The following is a 22,217-nucleotide window of genomic DNA, read 5'->3' as shown; positions in this document are numbered from 1 at the left end:
ACTTTTTATATTTTCTTTTAACTATGTTAGAATTGAATAAAGCATTTTGGTTTACAGTAAAGTATATTTTCAGAAAATATGTTAAAAACTGTCTTTTAAAATAGTGAACTCTCGAATAGTGGAATCTCGTTTTAGGTTAATAGATTTAATTGTTTTATATTAAACAAAAATCTCTTACTTCAAGGATTTTTGGTTGTAGCCATGTTGGTCTAAGGACATAGGCAGGCAAGGTTCTTTGGGTAGATGTGATATCTTTTACTAGATCAACTGAGTCATTGGGAAAAAAAATGTTGGCAAGCTTTTGGGTGCAGTCACCCTTCTTCAGGCATGGGGAGTCTCTGCTGTTCTGACACTCCAAGAAACAAAAGAAGCTAAAAGTGTGGCAGGATGTCAGTGAAAATGTAAATACTAGAATTAGAAAGACAAAAGGTGAGGCACCAGAATGAATGCACACGAATATCTATCAAAGACAAGAATACCCAACTATCTGTGGATGCACACTTCTCACAGGACAATCACTCCCTCTCCAAGTCTCTCAGTTCTAATCCTCAGAGGGAACTTACAAAACACCTTTCACAGACAAGCCTACGCACTTCACTTCATAAATCTATTGGATACTAAAAATCATGGACTCAATATAGACATTGGTTTTATGACACATTATAACCTGCCTGACATCTGATTCACAAGGTACTTGCCTGACAGTCTCTTTTCTACCTTGTACTCTATCACTGCACTGTCTCCCTTCGGCCTTTTTTCCCTGCTCTCTTCCCCCTCCTCCTCCCTCCTTTGCCTTACCTTTTGTCATTCTAATTCTACTATTTACATTTTCACTGACATCCTGCCATACTTTTAGCTTCTTTAATTTCTTGGAGTCTCAGAACAGCAGAGACTCCCCATGTCTGAAGAAGGGTGACCGCGTCTGAAAGCTTGCCAATTTTTTTTTCCAACTACTCAAGTGGTCTAATAAAAGATATCACAATACTCAAAGAACCTTGCTTGTTTTACTTCAAGTACATTTCTTTAAAATAGCCAGCATACTCTAGATCAGGGCTGTCCAACTGGCATACTTACAATCCACCTTCTCCATTATTTGGCTTTTATATTTTTACCAATATGTACTGGTTGACACTTAGACAGGCTTTTACAAAACATTATGACATAAATCTCTGTTAGAAACAGAAATTCTCCATATTATTCTACCTCTGATTTTGAACTGGACATCAAAATATGTTCCACTTTGAATCATACTCTCTTGTAACTTTAATTTAATGTAGCCTCCAATTTATCTTCTTGTCTTTAACAGTGAACTATAGAAAAGCATAGTACAACATAGTACTACTGCATATTCTGTAGTACAACATAGTACAACAGCACTATTCTGTAGTTGGACATGAAAAGCAACACTCAGATATGTTAATAACAATGTGAATTTAAACTATGGATGTAAAGATGGATATTTTTTGTAAGTTGCACACCCCACATAGAGTGTTAATACAGAACAGAACTGATTGGAGCCTGTTAGCATGTTGTTTCCAGAACATTCTGCTTATCAAATAGGTGGAAATACAATGTGTAACAGTTAACATAGAGATAAATCTTGCCCTGGACTATGAAGCAACAAAGACTCTGTATGAGTAACCTCTTTTAACTACAAACTAAACACATTTCCTTCTGACCATTGTAATTTCATGGCACAGTACTGCAGAGAATGCTTTACTGATTTTCAAGCACAATCCTTCCTGCTGTCAGCCAACCAAGTCAGTACTTCTTGCTGACTGCAGTTCTATGTATATGTAAATTGGCTTCTGAATCTAAATTCCGTTAACTTTCAGTGAACTTAGGGCACTGGTTCTCAGTCTTTTTAGATTCAAGAACAGTGAATATGATGGTTTCATGGTCGCTGTTACACAGAGTTCCCTCTATATTTAAGTTGGTCACCGGGTTGTCTCCTTTGGCCAGGACCAAGTGTACCAGAGTGTCACCTCTGGTTGGCACATGCACTTCCTGAGTCAGGAAGAGCTCCTTGACACAGGTCAGGAAGGACCATGACTGATCCAACTTGGCCAAGCGCTCCTCCCAGGAGATGTCTGGATAATTAAAATCACCCATGATGACCATGTCACGTGCACATGCGGCCTCAGTCAAATCTTGGGTGAACTCCAGATCAAGTTCCTCCCCTTGGTTTCGTGGTCTGTTGTATACACCAACAGTTAGGTCTCTCTCACTGTGCCACCTCCCTATCCCCCGCAACTTAGCCCAGAGGGTTTCAAGATGTCCATTTTTGGAGCCGATGTTGGCCTCCAAGGAGGTGTACTGCTCTTTCACATAGAGATTAATGACTTCACCTTTCTTCCCCACCCGGTCTCTTCTATGCAGTATGTAGCTCTCTATAGCTATGCTCCAGTCATGTGAGGAGTCCCATCAGGTCTCCGTAATCCCTACTAGATCATAATGCACATTGGAGAGTAGGAGAGCTAGCTCCTCCTTGTTCCCCATGCTCCTGGCATTAGTATATAGGCACCTGAGTCCTCCTACTGAGGCCCTTGTCTTCCTGTCCCACTGATGGAGAACTATTCTCTCAGTTCCCGCAAGTGAGGCTCTCTCAGTGCCCCTATCTATAGGGCTTACTTATATGTTGGTCAGATGACTGAATAATGTCTATTGAACAATTTGTTCAACACATTTTACAATTAAAATATATTAACTCAATTCATAGAACTGGACAAATGATTTAAACACACATTTTGGCAGATTTCTTTATAATGAAGAATGAATACATAATTTTCTTCATTATCTTTCCAACTCTAGTTTAAAAATATCAAAAAAATCACGTTTCTAAGTTTTAACTGCTTTGAATTAGCAACTAGAAGTCTCAATCACAGACTGTGTTAGGGATTGCATTATGCATTAAATACATGATAAAGTAAAAAGAATGATTCTGTTTCACAGAGTTTTTAATCTAGACACATCATGAGGAAAGAGGATGAGGTTAGAACAAACCAGCTATGCTGATAATGTGTTGCAGTGACAGTGTGCCAATTGCCTTGGACATTTATGGGTAACTTCCACTATCCCTGGCCCACACTGATGTTTCCACCATGTTTAGACATAGTCACAATTGCACTTAGATATATTTTTAAATCTGAGGCCTACCTTTGCTTGTGCAGTCTTGACAGGTGCTATTTAGGAGATTTTTATAGCATCATTGTTAATGCTACGAGGTAACTTTCCATCTAATAGTGTTACACACTTATTGATTGACATTTCCCAACTGCTAGAACAACTCAGTTTGTTCTGTATCAACAACATAAAATGAAAATGTCATATGATTTTCCAAAGAATAAATTGCATGTTTCCCATAATATCTTTTGACTGCTTAGCAAAACTCTACAGCAGGGGAATGTAGGAAATGCTGTTTGAATGGTCCAGCTTTTTTCCATCGCTCCTATTTCTGTTACTGGACAAGGCTGGATACAGCAGGAAGCATAAAAGATCTGTATACACATAATACACCTGTTCAATTATACAACATTAAAACATGAAAAAGACCTCTTTTTGCACATTTTAAGTTGTTATAAACCTAGCCAAGCTAGTAAAACTGCAGACTCTTTCTTTTTTTTCCCATATGGTAAATACCTGTTAGAGCTGAGTTGGAATTGATTATTATTTAAATATATATATTTTTGAGATTGCAAAAATCTTTCCTTTTCACATCAGGAATAAACCAAGACTTTCCAAAAATTTTCCTGAAAAACCAGGGAACCCTGCCACTCTTCTTTCAGTCCAGTGTACAGTGTACAGGCTCCTGGCAGCACCTGCTGTCACCACTCCAGACCCTGCTGTGTCCCCCCCTCCTTCTGCAGGCCAACTGCTCTGCTGTGCTGCCACCCAGCCCATGGCTCAAGGGGTGCAGGGCTCCCAGATGACTGGGACATGGAGCTGCCCATGTCCTCTCTGCAGGGGTCTTTTCTGGGGAGGTGCTGCAAGGCCAGTCCCCTGCCGTGCTGCTGCTGCACTCTGAGCATGCCCCTGCTGTGCGTGCCCTGGCCGATGCATGAGAAGCTATTTGTGTGTATGAGGGGTGCTTGACCCACTATGCCCTCCTGCTGCTGATGGTCAGGATGTACTAGGTGCACCTGGTATGGGGGACCCTAAGCTACAATGGTGCTAGAGGCAAGCCTAGGCTGCTCTGCAACCTCCACTGTCACCTGGAGGACTACCTGTGGTGGCACTACATGCCTCTGCCCCCTGCAGTGGAAGAGGATATCACTGCTGGCATTGACGCATTCCTTGGCATGTGAGAGGCCCATGCCTGCCTAGCTGTGGGGGCTCAGATTGCTCAATAAAGTTTTGCACTGTCTCCTGCCTCCCTGTGTGCTGTGGGGAGGGAACCCAGGGCCAGGGGAGTGTGACCAGGCTGGGTAGGGACTGGGGGCAGGGGCCAGGGGTAGAGGCATGGGCAAGGACCCTTCCCCCAGTGCAGGATTTATCATGTGGCCAGGTGGCTCCACATGGACACGGTTGTTGGCGTTGGAATGTGGCTCCTGGTGATATCCTCAGACAGCAAGGTGTGGCAGGTAGGTGCCTAGCCAGGGCCCACCCCCCATGGAGGTGCTGCTGGCAGCCGGCGATGTCATGGCTGGCCACATCTTGTGGCAGGGGCTGGGGCTGTGGAGCTGGTGCAGCAGGTACCGGCCTGGGCTCCCTGAGCTCCTGGGGGAGGGTGCAGGGGGCCTGGCAAGGGACTGACAGCTGTATGGCAAAGGCTATACCCCACAGCACCTACAAGATCAGGGCAGGCTGCTGGGGGGCGGTTGTGGGCAGGTGGAGCTGGTCTCAGCAGCCAGAAGTTGCCTGCAGCTGGGCCTAGGGGGGTGGCATGCCCGGCTGGAGCTTGAAGCAGCCTGCAGGCCTGGATAGCACAGGCCAGGCAGCCATGCAGCACTGGGGTGCAGGCAGGCAGAGGCTGCTGGCCTGCGGCCTGCCTACGGGGACATGGGGCCTGAAGTCACCTCAGGCCCCCTGCTGGTGTGAGTGCCCACAGGCTTTTAAAGGCTTGAGCCAGGGGCTGACACAGAGGCAGCCCAGCCCTGGGACTGATCCTCTAGTGGCAAGGCTAACCTGGGAGCTTGCATCGACACATGCATTACTGTGCAGTAACTAAGCACTAGTAAATCTGATACCTGCATTAGCAGGTATCAAATTTACTCACAGGTTTTTACCTCGCAGTTAGCATGTGCATATATAGATACACAAGCTTACTGGCAGTAAACTACGCTACTACAGGGTGTAATAAAATTGCTTCTTCAACTCAAAAATATTATTCCATTTTGGCTACCTGCTCCTCATACTTTTCCCCAGATCCCTATTGTGAATGAATATAGTAAATGTTCAGATGGTTTATTTTTTAAACTAAAAAATGGCATTTTTAAATGCATAAACCACACACACTCTACTCAGAAAGATAACCAACAACATTCTCTAATCCACATTATAATAGAAATAACAATGTTTCAGACTGCAAATTTATTTCAATGTATTATCTCCAGAGGGGCCTCGCAATTCAGACAAGCCACTCAGAATATATATATATTTTTCTCCTATAAATCTGAAAAACTGTTATACTAATTTCTTCACTCGTCACATGGATTTCTTCATTTGTCAGTATTGTGCTTACCAATGTTTCCAAAAATTATGAAATTATTCACATCCTATCAAATATTATATGCACCCTGAGGCATAACCATAACTACAGAATGGACTAGGGAATAAGCTTGTATCGCCTTTGCAGGACATGCTCCTATTTAATTTCAGGATAATTGCAGCAAACAATTAAATCAGAATGCTGTGACAATCTCTCAGCATTGAAACACTGTTGTAATAGGAACTGTCATTTTCACCAACTCTAGCAAGAAATAGCCAAAAAACGGTTATTTTGCCATAGCTACACTTTGCCATAGGTCTGGCCTGCCTTTAGAACCATACCATCAATGAGTGGAAGTAGTCTAAAGTGTAGCCTGGCTGCATGTCTAGTAGAAAAAATATATGGTCTGAGCATTCTTGCACAGGAGTGAGAAGGGTAGGTGAAGAGAGAATTCGAAAGTCTTCACTTTAGCATGCAAGAGCACAGAAGTAAGAATGCAGATGCATGAAGAAATGCATTAGTTGAATAAGTTAGAAATATTTTGCTAACACCCACAGTACTACATCCCATTGTGGATGTCACTATTCAAAGATAATATAACTGCCATGGAAAACAGATGACAGGTTTCAAAGATTTGATTTGGATTCAGATAAGAGGTGGAGAAAAGTTGTTGCATTTGTTTCTGGAGAAGGAAATAGGTTCTGGTTATTAACTCACTGAACTTTTATTTTTCAGAAATGAAAGGATGAGAGGCCCTCACAAATACTGCCCGACTTTCTTTAGGCTGCTGAAGCCTGGCTGGGAATTGGGATTCAGACAGGCCCTAGAAAACACAGTGAGGATGCGGAGGCTTTAAGCCAATGATTCCTTGACAAGTTATATTTTTCCACTACTTCCTCTGTCCTTAAACTAGGCTTCAACATGATTGACAGGTAGATCAGTAATACTCTACAAAGCCTGTCCCTGCCTATTCCTTCATCAAACACAAATTACAACAGCATTCTCCAGCTAGGATGGGGACAAAGTCATCAAACAGCCGATGACATGCACAGAAAAATCATGGCTACATCTACAGTAGAATACATGTATAAATTTCCATGGAGTACAGTTATTTTCTGGACAAAAATTTCATCTAAAAAGACACTACAGGGCATATGTTAGTCAATTGGTGATTTGAAACCCTTCTGGATTAATAACCTGCATTTGCTACAGATAGTTTTTGTGGCTTATAAAACCAATTTATTCACTATATTGGTTTTCAGCTGATCATACATTATTTGCATGCAGTAACTAGATTACAGTCTCCTTTTTTAAAAAAGGAAGAAATATATTTTACTTTTCACAAAATCTTTTGTTAGTTTCTCTAATGGTGAAATGTTTCCCCCTAGCCTTGAATCATTTTCTGTTGCATACATTATTTAACAAAATAGTCCCAACGCTCTCAGCTGAAAAAGACCTCCTCTCGCTACAGTTGGATTTCTTATCTTTCTACATAATGCTGACATACAGGAATCGTCCACAAGTATTCCAGATTGAATTTATAATATAGAAACAAAGTCAACATGTTGTCTGCGAACCAGGGAATTATAAATGTTGCAAGAATACACTCCTCTCATTTGTCAGTGCTCTGCATTAGGAAGGTCACTTCTGCTTTCTCTGTGCTGTCCTTTTTCAGCTGATTGTACTGTACCAGTAAGGTCAATTGCCTCCAAGCACTCTTGAGTGAAATAAGAAAGCTGAGAGGTGACCTTGTGGCTGCCTACAAATTAATTAGGGGGGCACAGGAAGGAATCGGAGATGCTCTGTTCACCAGGGTGCCTCTTGGGGTAATAAGGAACAATGGTCACAAATTAACAGAGAGTAGATTTAGGTTACATATCAGGAAAAACTTCTACGTGGTAAGGGTGGCCAAAACTTGGAATGGGCTTCCAAGGGAGGTGGTGCTCTCCCCTACCTTGGGGGTCTTTAAGAGGAGGCTGGATAGGCATCTGGCTGGAGTCATCTGACCCCAGCACTCTTTCCTGCCCAGGCAGGGGGTTGGACTCGATGATCTGTTGATGTCCCTTCCAACCCTAGCATCTATGAATCTATGAATCTAGGAACTGCACACCCTCAAGTAAATAGAAGAAATAGCATCCTGGTTTCCAAGAAACTCATAACAATAATAAATCTAATTGGCATGCAGCACTTTTTCAAAGTTTTTTTTTCTCATTTTGAAAGCACTTTTACAAAGGTGATTATAGGCATGCGGTACCTCTGAAAGGTGAACACAGAAGTGTTGTTATTTCTATTTCACATGGGTCTGCAGCAACACCTTGATCCCACAGGTGTGAGGGGAGTGTATGTGGATTTACTTGGCAATGGATTCATCAGTAACTTTCTTCCCATGCTACTTATACATCCTGCCCATGCACAATGAAATGGAAAAAAACCCACTGGGAAACTGGGTGCTGAAGCATGTGTTTGGCTTCTTTAGAACATTAGAGGATCATGCCGGTTATGTTGGTAGGGATTCTGCTTCAAATGGGAGACAGCAGTCTCATTTGAACCACATCACCGCTCCAGGAAAGTATTTGTACACGGACCAAAATAGCATGGAAACCAATAAAATGCCAAAACCTTACCTGTTCCTCCCACATAGTTATTACTATTATCACAGAATAATAGAACAATAGGGTGGAAGGAACCTCAGGATGTAATTTAATTCAATTCTTTGCTTACGGCAGGGTCAACTTAACATCCCAGACAAACATTTATCTAACTTATTCTTAAAAACTTCCAATGATGGACATTTTACAACCTCTCTAGGTAATATGTTCCACCCTCATGGACAGCAAGTTCTTCCTTACATTCCACCTAAATGTGTCTTATTGCAATTCAAGTGCATTACTTCTTGTTCTATTCCCTTTGGGCACAACAAACAATTGATTGCCATACTCTTTGGCTAGATACAAATATTATATTTTTTCCAGTTTAGGTGGTAGGATACTGGTCTATACCTGTAACAAAACAGAAGTTTGGGGCATATAAACCAGTTTCAAAATGGTGGATCCTGGTCTAAGACAGACTTGGATTGCTGTAGTATCAGATCTACTTGATCTAGGTTAGAATAGTCTATCAAACTGCGGTGCCAGGTCTGCCGGTATCCCAGGGGACTTTGTGGGGACTCCTAACACCCTCTTACTGGGCTGCTGCAGCCAAGTGCCTAGCTGGCCCTGTCCCGGGCTCCCTGTTTGTCAGCTGCCAGTAGGGCAGAGGCAGAGAGGGGAGCAGGGCTTGTGAGGTGCTGAAGGAGAAGTGGTGCACCCTGCATTCCCAGCCAGGTCAGTGGGGCATTTCCCACCTGGAACCAGAGCTGAATTCCCAGATGAAGCTGCTTCTCCACAGATGCGGGGCTCTGGTCCCCAGGGAGTGGAGGCAGCCATGCCCTTGCAGCTGCAGGGAAGTGGCTTCAGCCAAGAATTTGGTGCTGGCCCTAGAAGGGGGAAGGAGGAGAAAGAATCCTGAGTGACCTTCCCAGAACTGCTCTGGCACAGGGTCCTGGGGCTCAAGACAGGGGAAGGATACTACTGTACCTTACAACCCTGCTGGGAATCAGGGGGTGCCACTGGAACCACCAGCCCCCAGCAGCTCATGAGCCTTGCTCCCCCCGCCCCACCTCTGCCCTGCCGGGGGTGGACTCCTGCGCCCCTACCCCAGACAAAGTGGCAGTCCCATGATGCGTGACAGCCAATCAGGGATGGAGCAGCTGCTTGGCTGCCCTTGGCAATGTCTAGCATGATGGGAGGCATTTGGGAGTGCCCTCACACTTCTGGCCTTAGCCAGTGCAGACATTTGCCTGCCTCCCTTAGCCAAAGAGTGTATGCGGGCTCTGCTTATTAGTGGTCCAATCTACACAGCTTAGAGAAACTTGCGTAGATTGGACTTGCAGCAGCTGAGGCAAGACCAGCTGTGGGAATGGGAGCATTCCCCTCTGCTCCCCAAGGCTGTCCCTGAGAATCGTAGGGACTAAAGCAAGCAGCTCTGGAGTTTGGTAGGGGAAGTATTCCCCTCAGCTCCCTGGAGCTGCCCCAGGCTGGGGGACCCTGGGCTGGGGTGTGGGGAAGCTCCCCAAGGCAGGGGTTCCCCTTGGTGCCTCCATGCTGGGCTGCAGGGACAGGCTCCTGGCCTGGAGGACTCCTTCTCCCTCCCTCCTGTGGCAGTGACTGAAGCAATCAGCAGCTTGGGAGGGGGAAGGGCAAATTCCTCTTACTCCCCAGGGCTCCCTGGCTAGGGGACCTTGGACCAGGGAGGAAGAAGGCCCCTGAGGTGGGGGTCCCCTGGTGCCCACACGCTGGGGCCTTGGGAACAACTTTCCCCTCCCTCCCATGGCAGTGGCTAAGGCAAGCAGCTGTGCAGGGGAAGAAGAGGTGGAGGACTCTCCCAGCTTCCCAGGCTGTCTCTGGCAGAGGGAGGGCTACGGAGGGATGAAAAGACCCTACAACAGGGGCCTTCTCTCCCGCTGCACTATATGGACCCAGGCTATCGGGGCCTGGGGGTCTGTTCCCCTGCCCCTTTCCCCCACCTCCCCTCCATGGGCTAACAGAGACAGGCAGGAAGCAGGCTATGGAGCAGAGGGCAGGGAAATCTCTGTCCACTGCAGCAGACAGCACAGCCCAGGGCTTTAAAGCATCCTGGGATTTTGGGGGACTATGAGTTAACTTCAACCAGGGAAGAGATCTGGGACAGAAGTTCTATAAACCAATTTGAGTGAAGTCAGTTAGGTCTTATACTACATCCATCCAAGTTTATCTTAAACCAGTTTTGACCATTTTGAAAGCAGTTTATGTACCCTGAATTTCTGTTCTGTTACATGTTTAAATCAGTTTATATGCAACTTCTGTCCCTAGCTCAGGAATGTATATATTTTAGTCAATGGATAAGAAAGACATTTTTGGATGTTTTGAGGCAGTTTTTGGAAGATGTTCAGAAGCTGGGAAGTCCTAAGGAGAAGAACTGATGAACAGAGTACAGGAAAAGAAGTCAAAGATGTAAGGCTAATGCTGTTTATCATATGGACAAACAACATTTATTTCATGGCTTTCACTAGTACAGGAACTATACTGTATTGTATACTGTGGCAAAGTGGGGCTCCCCACCTAGACACAGTGCTAGGTTCCCCACCTGCCATTGGGCATGCCACCCACTTGACTTGCCTGCCATGCCTTGTTCTTAATTAATGAATAGTTGCTAATTAAGGTGGGAGACTGCCCATTTTATGCCCCAATGCCAAGGGGCGCTATCTGCAGCTCCGAATCTCCCCTACATCGCAGCCCATGCCTCACAGATGGCATCCAGATGTTTACATTGCTTCCAGCCTACAGTCAGACCAATCTTAGGCCATGCCGTCAGGCCTCAGTCACACCCACATTCATACCGCCCTACTCTCACTAGGGCCTCTCTCTCTCCACCCTCTCTCACAGGGTCTCTTTCATACATCAGTGACTCATCCTGTCTTGCTCCCTCTTGGAGCAGGCCCCTTAGGCCATAGGCTTAGCTAGTCCATCCCTTGGGTGGCAGATGTACCATCTTTTGGGCCTTTCCCATGACCCTCACCAGGGTAGTGGCCAGCCAATTACCTGACTGGGTCTAAGCTTGCTTTAGTCCCTTCTGGGGGTAACTCTATATACAAAAATGTACTAGGCACTCAGCCCTCTGGTTTTCCTTCCCCCCGGCCCCCACTGCGGCTTTTCATCTCCACCTCTTTCTGGGGCCACCCCTCACCAGGGTGTTCTTATCCCCTCACTTGGGGCTCCACACCGCCCCCTTCACTCAGGGCTATTCCTCTCTGCCCCCTCACTCGGGGTATTTCTCTCTGCCCCCCTCACTCGGGGCTACTCACCACCTCCTTGCTTGGGGCTACTCATCCCTGTCCCCTTCACTCGGGGCTCCACACCACCCCCTTCACTCAGGGCTTAATTCTTCTCCCTGGGGTACTTCATCTCCACTCCCTTTCTGGGGCTACCCCTCACTTGGGTCCTCATTTCCACCCCCGTCACTGGGGCTCTCCACCTCCCCCTCACTTGGGGCCACGAGGCTTCGCTCCTCAGTGGGCTCAGGTGGTTGTAGCCGTGCATGGCCCCCAACTACCTCCAGTGTTACTTAACCCACCCGAAGGTGAGGGCTAGGGTTAAGGTGCCCTGACCTGCCTTTCACTGGGGTGAGAAATGGCCTGGCATTTCCCGGGGGCTCCCACGCCACTGACAGGCCCACCAGGCCACCCACTCCCAGCAGGGTGCAGTTTTAGGTCACGCCCAGGACCAGGAGCCTCCAAACCATCCCCTACAGCTCCTGCCCTTACCTCCAGGGTGTTATGGAGCCTTGCAGCCAAACCATGTTACTGCCTCCCTTGCCAGGAGGACACTGATCTGTTTATATGGGAAGCCAGAGATCTAAAATGGCCATCGTAATCAAGCACCTGCTGGCTGCTTGGCTTCGGTCTTAAAGTGGCAGGCACCAACAGTGCCCTGCCACACACCTCCCCTTTAGAATGGTACCTGGGGAAGGTTTCCCCTGCTGCTCCTCCAAAGTAGGCTCCCCTCAGAGCCTGTGAGAGCTCTCAAGTGGCAAGCACCCCTAAAGGTGTTCTGCCACACACCTCTCCCCAGAATGTGTGTTCTGCCACACACCTCTCCCCAGAATGAGATCTGGGGGGCTTCACTTGGCTTCCTTCTGTGCTGGGCTCGGCCCCAGACTACTGCAGTCCCTGCCACGTGGCGAGTACTCCAAAGGTGCTCCGCCACATAAACATATAAAGTATACAATAAATATATCCTATTTTAACTGTTTTCATACTGTGCATCAGTATTACTGAACAGCTTAAGGTCTCAAGTTCAATAGTTGATCCTTGTTCAATAAAATGCTTAAGTGCTTGGCTGAATATGTACTGACTTAATCACATGCTTGAATGCTTTGCTGAACTGGGGCCTAAGTTAGTGAAGATCCAGATGAACAGGCAGGAAGAATTTAAGTAGGTATCATATAATCAGCTAAACTAGAATTAACAGGATACCAGGCTAACTCCCTTAAGCTGTGGGTACAAAATTCAAAGTGTGTGTCTAGAAATGGTGGAAACCCTGATGTTTTGTTTTTTTGTCCTTCTAATTCTCTTCTGAAATAATTTCAAATGTTAACCTCCACCTGGAGACCAGAATCATGGCAATAAAAGCTTCTTAATGTGCCAAATGTAGAATGTCCACTTAAGATACAGACACAATCACTTACTAGTATAAGTGATTGGAAACCAGTCTATATCCATAACAGAACAGAAGCTTGGCATGCAAAACTGGTCTATACCTATAACAGAACAGAAATTTAGTACACATAGACTGATTTAAAAATTATGGTCTCAGATTTGCCCCTCCCCCCCACCCCCGAAAAGGCAAATGTGTGTTCTGTTTGTTACTGATCTAAATTACGATGCTTACAGAAAACATAGTAACTTATATTGATTCTGCTTCAGGCTTTTTGAATGGCTGCACCTAGCCTTTAGTTCTGGCAACTTTTTGCTATATAAAAAAAACCTGTAAAGAAGTTCAGAGTACTAATCAAAGCTATATATCTGCTTCAGATGCCTGAAAGGTAACTTTTAGCTGGAAAGAAAATGTATTTATGTTTCTGAAAGCGCTTATTAAAATGTTCGCACATTATATACAGCAGTATGTAGAAAAAAAGATACTTTGTAGCAAAGAAAAAGGAAATGAAAGTGGTTATTATAGTGGCAAATTTGTGCTGCTATAGTTAAAGCTGTGTAAACATTTCCATTATAAATACTTATTTTCAGAGGTAAAAAAATCTTCCTGGAGGAAACCTGACTTGGTCTTACCATGTCAACAATATACAATATAAAAAACAAGTGCTTTGTCTGGTTAAAATTAGATGTATAAAAGGAAAAGAAAAACATAATGATTTGAGGTGCTACTTTGGGCTGATTTAATGCAAAAAGATCACTTGACTTCACAATATTTTTGTAATCATTGAGCTTTATATTTTAAAAAGCATTTGAATAAATCACCTAGGCCCAGGCTTCCACTTACATTATGGCTGCTTTCCCCAAGACAGGTAGATGATATTAGTGAGACTTAGCAGTGATGAGACTTGTTAGAAGTCACTGAGTTAATAGTCAGGGGAAAATAATTAAATATAAAAAGATAAGAAATAAATATACATTTTTTTTTTACTTTCTAATCATGGTCAAATAGTCATTCAACATATGAGAAGAACAATAGGTCAATGTCAACTGGAGACAATAAAATTGACCAATATGGGTGAGATCAAGTAAAGCATAGACATTCATGCCTCTTATTAAAAGGACTTGCTGAAATTCACTGACTACCTAATTCCTGGAAACAAAACTTGCTGACAGTAAATTGGATAGTTCATACAGTTACTCAGTATCCTGCAGTGAAAAATTGTTTAGATAGTTATAACCATTGAATAAAGGGAGAAAAAGCAGCAAGTGATGATTTTTAAATTGCACCTGCTTGTTAGTTCTGTCTGACCTGCTGCACTGACTTATGACAAAGGGTTCTTTATTATCAGGGTGGTTTGGGTGCATATTCTATATGCCAGTGCCAATTATAGCAAATCACCAAAAGTCTTCATTAACAGCAAGTTCATATTATCAGTCCCATTAAATTTATAGCACAGAAGAAAAGAGATGCTAATTTTTCCTAATCCAAACTGCAGGTTTTGAATTTGTTACACTTAAAATGCAGTTAAAAAAAGTTCCATTGATTGAGTATTAGATACAAACACATCCTATATGCTGTTTCTCTTAACGCCCCCCCCCCCCCCCATATTAACTGAATAGTAGCACTAGTATATATGCTTCTAGGATACAAGATATGGGTCCGCAAAGCAAACTCTGGTTATTATGGAAGACAGTAAAACTCTAATAAACAGGTGATTATGCAACTCCCAGCTCTGGTGTTAAAACCAGATTGGTAGTCTATTACAAACTGATTAAATTTGCCACTTTTTAGATGCATACAATTATATTTGCTCATTAACACTTGATACGTTGAATGCAGCTGAAGAAGAACACTAGGACAATTAAATATCAATCATGCTAACTCAATAGAGACTTAAAAATGACTTGTCTAATGATATTTCCTTGCAAAGAATAATGTGTGTCAATGTGTGTTGAGGGGACAGGACTCATAAGATTGAGATATCTTAGGGGAATTACACACGTAGCTCAAAATGTGTCACATCAATGTGCTTACATGTTTCTATGAGGAACTGTCTTAAAAAGGAATGTGAGCAATTTTGGGTATGTTCAGTGACAGGTTTACAACTAAAAATGACAAACAGGTAGAGAACGATTTTTTTCCTTTTTGTTTTATACTATGTTATAAGGGCTATGTATCAATCCAGAAGAAGTGCTCAGTTTCAGGATGATTTGCCAGCACTGTTAAAAATAGAGACCATAACTTTGGTTGAATATTTCAGGAAGGGATATCACATTGTATCTAGGGTCTTGGCTGGAAATAAGAAGGCTGGACAGCAAGATCTTTCAGCTCTTATATGGCACTTCTAGCACTAGTTCTCAATGTGCTTGACAAGAAAACTTAGTGTTATCACCCATTTTACAAGTGGGGAACAGGGATGAGAAAGAACTTGCCCAAAGTCACCCAGCAGTAAAGCCAGGAACAAGAAATAGGTCTGCAAAGACCAGTACTCATCACTTCTTCTAAGATAAAACTAAGCATATGCCTAAATTCATGGGAAAGACATTTTTGAAAATCTCATCTATAAACAGTCTGAGACCTAAATCCAAATACAATCTGAATTTGTATCATGTTGTTTGTCCATTTTCTTGTTAATTCTCTTTCTTGATAGATCTTTTCATACTGCTATTATCATCATGATTATTCAAACTGCAGAGGCACCTAAGAGTGCCATGCATTAAACAGAAGTCCATCATGTGGGGCACAGCATAATTACAGAGCAAAAAGGTGGCATTCGAAAAGCTAGAAATGTGAACAGTCACTTCTTTTTAAAATTTTGCAAGAAAACTTGCATTCAGCTTCTTTATTCTCCTCACCATCTTGCTATTTCTCTTTGCTGCCATATTGGAACCATAGTAAATAATATTCAAATTACCCTAAATTTCACTAATGCATCTGTCACTTTTCAAAAATTCTTTTATCTATGTTGGCTTTAGATGCCTTGGGAGTAAAGTTATCAAAAACTTAGTATTTGTTGTTTAAGTGCCAAGAAATCGTATTTAAACTGGCTTCAGAGAATTTCTCATTATCAGAATAGTTTTTAATAGACTGGATTAACCTGTACAAAATGGAGCTCAGTTCCTGGAAAGGGCCTTTGATTAACTATAATCTGGAATGTAAACAAAATGACAATGCAGCTGTTTTCAGTTTTTCACTTAACAATAAAATCAATAGCACCATAAATCAAAGGACAAATGGAACAATTAAAGTTGCTTAGTGAGAAAGCCGTGTTAAAACAAAACAAAACAAAACAAAAACAACAAGAAAAGGAAATCTTCAGAGAATATCCTAGTTTCTGTTTCTGAGTTGATTGGTAGAGAGTTTGGAAGATGCGGGTCGCTGAGGGTAGGTTACAGTGGTGGTAGATTAAGCAAGTTAAACCAAGGTCCTGCCCCACTGACATCAGACAATGGAGGCTGCAATGAAGAAGCGGATCATTTGGGACTAATGACAACTACATTATAGAGGGAAGGTTTAAATAGCCTCTGGTAAAATTGGGGGTTGTGGTCTGCAAAGATCAGGCTGTTCAAGTGGCAGTGGAAATGCTAATGCCCTTATTTAAGATGACCAGCTCAGTGTGTCTTAATGGTATGTCCTCAGCATGCACACCTTGTTACGCTAACCAATAAATGAGAAATGAAACTGTATTTCCTAACAGGTGCTCTTGGAAGACTATGCACATACTGAAATCAATTCATTACCCAGGTGCAGCTCACACCTTTTGCAAATCCACTGACAAATTCAGGAAGCTCTATTATAGAATACCTATTATAGAGAAGTATCCCTCCCAGGAGTGGAAGGGCAATCAAGTTTTCACATGTATTCTATCCAATACCTTTTTCTGAGCAAAGGCAGCAGAAGAGACTTTCAAATCATTTCATATTATGATTCAAAATCCATAGTGGACAACTTTCTCATCTGTTCCAGCTATGATCTTGGCCAAAAGTTAAATAAGAACTGTGTCAAAATGGGCAAGTTACATCTTTGATGAGAGTTAAAATTTGAAAAACTCTTTTGTGCATTAATGAAAGGAATAGATATCTATCTGTTCATAAGCAAACATTTGAAGGAAGGCTAAAAAAAAGTCTCTCCTGCCTCTTTCAGGAATCAAATCTGCTTTTCACATTGTTGCAAAACTAGCACATCTTCAAGTCCTACATTAAAACTTGTCAGCTAAAATTTTCAAAAAGTGCCCAAGTGACAGAGATAGTGAATAGGATTTTTTTCATTAATCATTTGTGCCTTTGTGGGTAAGGTTACTGGGATTAAATATCCTTTTAGTTTTATATACAAAACTGCTGGACGCAAAGGTAAAGGAAACCCTACATTAAGCACTTCGAAGCTGGAGAATCTATATTAAGCTGCTTGCTGTAACAAGTTCTTGAACTCATTCTGTGTTGTTGAAAAACAGTATTAAAGAGTGCAAACCAAACCTACACATTTTTATAGCTCTGCATAAAATCTCTCACAGTGCACTTAACCAATAAGAAATATAAAAAGAGGCAAACCTACCTTGTGTAGCAATGTAGTGATTTGGCCTATGATAACCCTAAAATAAATAGAGAAAAGTTGTGAACCAATCTGCAGACTCTGCATGATGGGTGTGCTTGTATGAATACAACTTCACAAGGGCTACAGACAGACATACATTTTAAATGCTCTGAATCCCAGAGCACTTCAAATTTGGCACTGTGCAGATGTGCACCCCAACCCCTCCCGCCAAAAACACTTAAAAATAGCGTGTGTCTCAGGCCTCCAGAGGTTCACAAGGACAGCCAAGTGCACGCAGGACTGGTCACTGGCTGTCCGCTGTAGGGGTTGGAGGGAGAAGAGGACTTAGACATGCCAGAGGACTGCTGGCCTGTACAAATGTGTCAGGAAGCAAGTCAAAAGGAAGTGCTGAAAAGATGTTCCCCTGTTTTTGAGGGTCATTTTTGAAGCACTTCTTTGGCCACTCTGTGGAACATTTCCAGATACTTGGAGCACTTCAAATATCACATCTGTCTAGGACCGCAGGCTAACTTACTGAATATCATGACAATAAAAATGTGATATTAATAACAAAATTTTGTTCTCTCCAACCTACAGCAAATTGCTCTGTGAAAGGGCAAATGTAAGGGTCCCTAAACTATCAGCTTGTTTAGGGACTGCCTTCTTCCTGACTGGCTTGAAAAGTATTAGTATGAACTTCCCAGGAGCACTTGCAGCTAATAATGACAAGTGCTCTTGCAACCCTGGAACACCAATACTTGGGTTGTGAAATGCTACTAAATGTGATGACAGTCCCCTGTCTCACAGCTAGACTGACTTTTAGCTTGGGTACCCTCTGTGATCTGTTTGCAAATAATTCCTAAAAAGCAAAGAACAACAACAACAAAGCAGGGGGAGGGGAGAGAGAAGGAGGACATGGGCGATAAATTCTCTGAATAAATGGTTTCCTCTGACTAGTTTGTATCTGAATAGAAAGAACACAAAAATAATTTTGTTTCTTCCTGCAAAGACAAAAGTAAATTAATCTCAGGTTGGGTGAATTATAGACACTAACAATTTATGGATTCTTTATAGCAGTGGTTCTCAACCTTTTTCCTACTGGGACCCATTTGCAAAGATCCATGGCCTGTCCCACCCCCAAAGCAGCATCTCCCAGCCAGCCTACCCCCATGAGCATGGGCACTGGCCCCAGCGCTGCCACACTGGCCACGCAGCTCTCCCCTGACCTCTTCCGCTGCTGGAAGGCGCAGGTGCCTTCCTGCTGACCCTCTGCCCTGCTGTAGCTTGCGAACCTTTGAAATATTCTTCTGACCCACTTTTGAGTCACGACCCATAGGTTGAGAAAGACTGTTTATAGGACTGAATATTGGCTCTTACTGGGATGCAAACTGGGAACAATATAATTTGTGTTAATATTTATGTTTCTGATATGGGAATATTGCCAGAGATTTAACATGTGAGCCAGTATGAACAGTTATAAAAATATTAATAGTAAAAAGCTCTAAATAATGGTTAGGTTCTGACACTAAAAAAGAAAGAAGTTACAGCTTACATTGGACATTCACTTGTAAGCACAAAGAGAATTAGGAGGATGGGAGTAAAATAAGATAAAAATGACTTAAGTAACTTGAAGAACTCTTGTGGTTTCTTCAAAGCGGTCAAAGGGTTATTACAGGAAAAAGTTACAAGAACTACTGAAGCAGTTCCTTTATGTGCCAACAAGGCAAACTTTGAACACCCCTGAACTGAAATGTATCTGTGCAGCCCTGGACAGAGTTGCATTATTCTGTCCATGTACCATTTACTATCTGTGGAGTTGGTTCCATTCATCCTAACAAACCAGAAATTGAGAGATTTATGTCAAGGGAAAGTCTTACTAAACTAGTTTTGTTTATGCCTACACTATTAGGCTAAGTTAAAAAGCCTGAGGCTGAATTGATTCAATCTTTGCAGGTTCGTCTAAACTGCATAGATTGAACGATAAGCAAGTGAACACTTTTGATTCCATAAATGCAGCCACACATCTGCAGTGCTGCAGTGGCCCAGGCCAGAAGCTTGGTGGTACTAAAGTATGCCTCTTTGCAGAGAGCTTGGACTAAGGCCAGCCCACCTTGTGGGGGAGGTGCAAAGCATCCTGGGATGCTGGGAGACTGTGAGTTAACTTGAATCTGGAGGGGATCTGGGTCGGACGTTCAATAAACTGATTTTACTTAAATCAGTTAAGCCTTAATACTATATCCATCCATCCATCCATCCATCCAGGTTTATCTTAAAACAATTTTGGCCATTTTGAAAACAGTTTATGTACACTGAGCTTCTGTTGTGTTACAGATTTGAACTGGCTTCCAATCACTTATACCGGTTTATATTTAATTTCTGACCCTAGCCTTAAAGGTGTGTCTTTTGCTGTAACTCAGCTCTATTGACAACATGGCAACTGTTGTAATCTACCTATGTGAGAGAGGTATCACAGCATCTGGAATGGAGAAACTGCAATGGAATCCTCACTATCCAATACTCTTACTAATAGACAAACACTGTTGTTGCCTATTGGCTTCTTAGCTCCTACCACCTGGTTGACATTTCATCACTTTCATGCTTTGCACTTTCTGTGATGAATTACAGGCCTAAAGTCATTTCTGCCTTTAAGTGCGATGGCATCTAATCCTACTCTCCCCATCCGTTTTTTTCTAAAAATAGGAAAGAGTGGTCTGAAACAATTATAAATACCCTTTAACGATCAAAGTTTTCCTTCTTCATATTTTGTGGAACTTTAAACCTGGATCAAAATCATAATCTGAATTTTACCTTGGGAGTAAAACCAGAATTTAAAAAGTCTGGCCTTTCCTTTGAATGTTGGGAAAGTTTGAATGTGGATCCATATTTAACTCCATAACAACAAGCCAGCTTTTCTTTATATAATGGTATATATTTTATCCACAGTTTTGTTAGACATTTAGGCAGATATATTTCTGCTTTTTTTCTTTACCTCTTGGTAAACGTGTAAAACACTATGGGATAGAGTCGAAATCTAAGTCTAACTTGATTCCCACTCAACACACTAGTAAATATCCTGATAAACAAATAACCTTGAGATTATTTACAAGAAAAAAATTAGTAGCTTAATTTGGTTTCAGCAAGTCTATTGCTCTGCTATCAATAAAGAAAAAAAATTGACCAAATTCCCTTGTCATAGCCAGTAACCATTTCTGAACTTGCAGATCAGGCATGTGACACCTTTATGAAAAGGCATCCCTGCTGAAGAAGAATCCATTCAGGGTTGGTTGCTTTTTAATAAACAGTTGTTTTAGGACTCTAACATCTAATACTCTTTGTGAACACTAAAATCACAAAAAATTGTCATCTCCAGATTTCACACTTTATATAGCATTGACTTCCTAATGAATCTGAATTTTACTTTTGAGTGTATTCTTTCAACCAAAAAAACATGCTGTCTCTTAAAGAATTTATTCTAATGTAAAACATTAAGTTAACATGATGCAGAATGAACAAAGAAGCAGTCTTCAATAATTAAACAGCCTACATATTTAATGAAATGTCTTGCTTGCATTAGAAGCACTGGTTAACAGCTGCAGACTATACTTTGAAGGCGACTTAAAAGTGCAGAGATGACAAGAGATTGCAAATCACTGCATTAGGAATTACAGAGTTTTGTCACATTAATATGCAAACAGCTTTCTTTTAAATGTGGACTTATGCCAACTTGTTGACAGAAAATGAAAATAACATTTCCTTAGTCCATATAAGTATCAGAAGACGAAGTAGCCAGATAATATTACTCACAAGGTTCCATTTCAAAACATGGCTGTTTTGGGGAAATGACTGTTTTCATTTTCTTACTGGCAAATCTTTGGCATTGTATTTTTTATCCTTTATTACACACATTCTTCTGTGTTTTCCAAAAATGCTTACCAACCAAAATCCTGCTCAGCTGTGGAATCTAGTACAACTGATCAATAAAGTGTGAAAATAACAGACTGCCTCTTAATTGAATAATAATATTAACTTTGTTGACTACCCCAGTATACTTACATCAATATAATTTCCATTGATGTAGTCTGAGTTTGTTTCTCCTTCAATGGGCTGCAGTCTCACTCGAGAATGATCATCTGAAATGGGAACAAAAGGGAAACATAAATAAGCAATTTCCTGTTGTGCTTTTAGTAGGCCCAAAGTATAAGGACATATACAAATCTGAATCTTTTTAAAGCAAGTTAAAATATGATCATTTGCACTTTTTAAACACCCAAATTCCTTGTGATACTGGATTCAAATGAGACTAAAACATCTAGTACAGAAAAAGAATGCCTTTCATTAACGTATTTACTGGCATTCAATTGCCAAAAGGTCCTCTCAGCTATGAGCACAAATTAGAGAGGCTTTACAATAGCCTCTGGTAGTAAAGCATTATCTTATTAGTGAAGAGACAAGAGAGACCAAGACTTAGAAAATAAGCTTGATAAACCATCTCTCTTTTCACTTACCTACCTACCTACCTACTTAAAATAATCCCTTCATATTGTATCTTGTTTCAATGACTTTTTCAACTGAAGAAGAGATATGTCTACCTCTGCTGGATCACTGAAAATCTCTTATTTTTCGCTTCATTAATCCCCAACTAATATTTTAACTGAGGCAGCCTCTTTCCTGCACGAGAGCTAGCAGATAGGGTCAATTTGGAACCCATTAATACAGGGGCGGGTAATTATTTCAGGCAGAGGGCTGCTTATCAAGTTTTGGCAAGCCACTGATAGCCACATGGGTAGCCCTGCCCTTTGACAGCTGCC

General features: G+C 42.1%; 1 protein-coding gene across 13 annotated transcripts in view; it reads right to left on the bottom strand.

Moving 5' to 3' along the window:
• PTPRM (protein tyrosine phosphatase receptor type M) overlaps positions 1 to 22,217 on the bottom strand; it is a 725,043-nt gene that overhangs the window by 53,211 nt on the left and 649,615 nt on the right. For all 13 annotated transcript variants that reach the window (XM_059724225.1, XM_059724226.1, XM_014606664.3 and 10 more), the window contains 2 exons: positions 21,463 to 21,539; positions 17,431 to 17,467 (listed from right to left, as the gene is read on the bottom strand). In XM_059724225.1, coding sequence (XP_059580208.1) covers positions 17,431 to 17,467; positions 21,463 to 21,539 — 114 coding nt within the window. The remainder of the gene's footprint in view (positions 1 to 17,430; positions 17,468 to 21,462; positions 21,540 to 22,217) is intronic.

Source organism: Alligator mississippiensis, chromosome 3 (assembly GCF_030867095.1).
Source record: "Alligator mississippiensis isolate rAllMis1 chromosome 3, rAllMis1, whole genome shotgun sequence".
Lineage (NCBI taxonomy): Eukaryota > Metazoa > Chordata > Crocodylia > Alligatoridae > Alligator > Alligator mississippiensis.
This window is presented reverse-complemented; position numbering and strand designations above follow the sequence as displayed.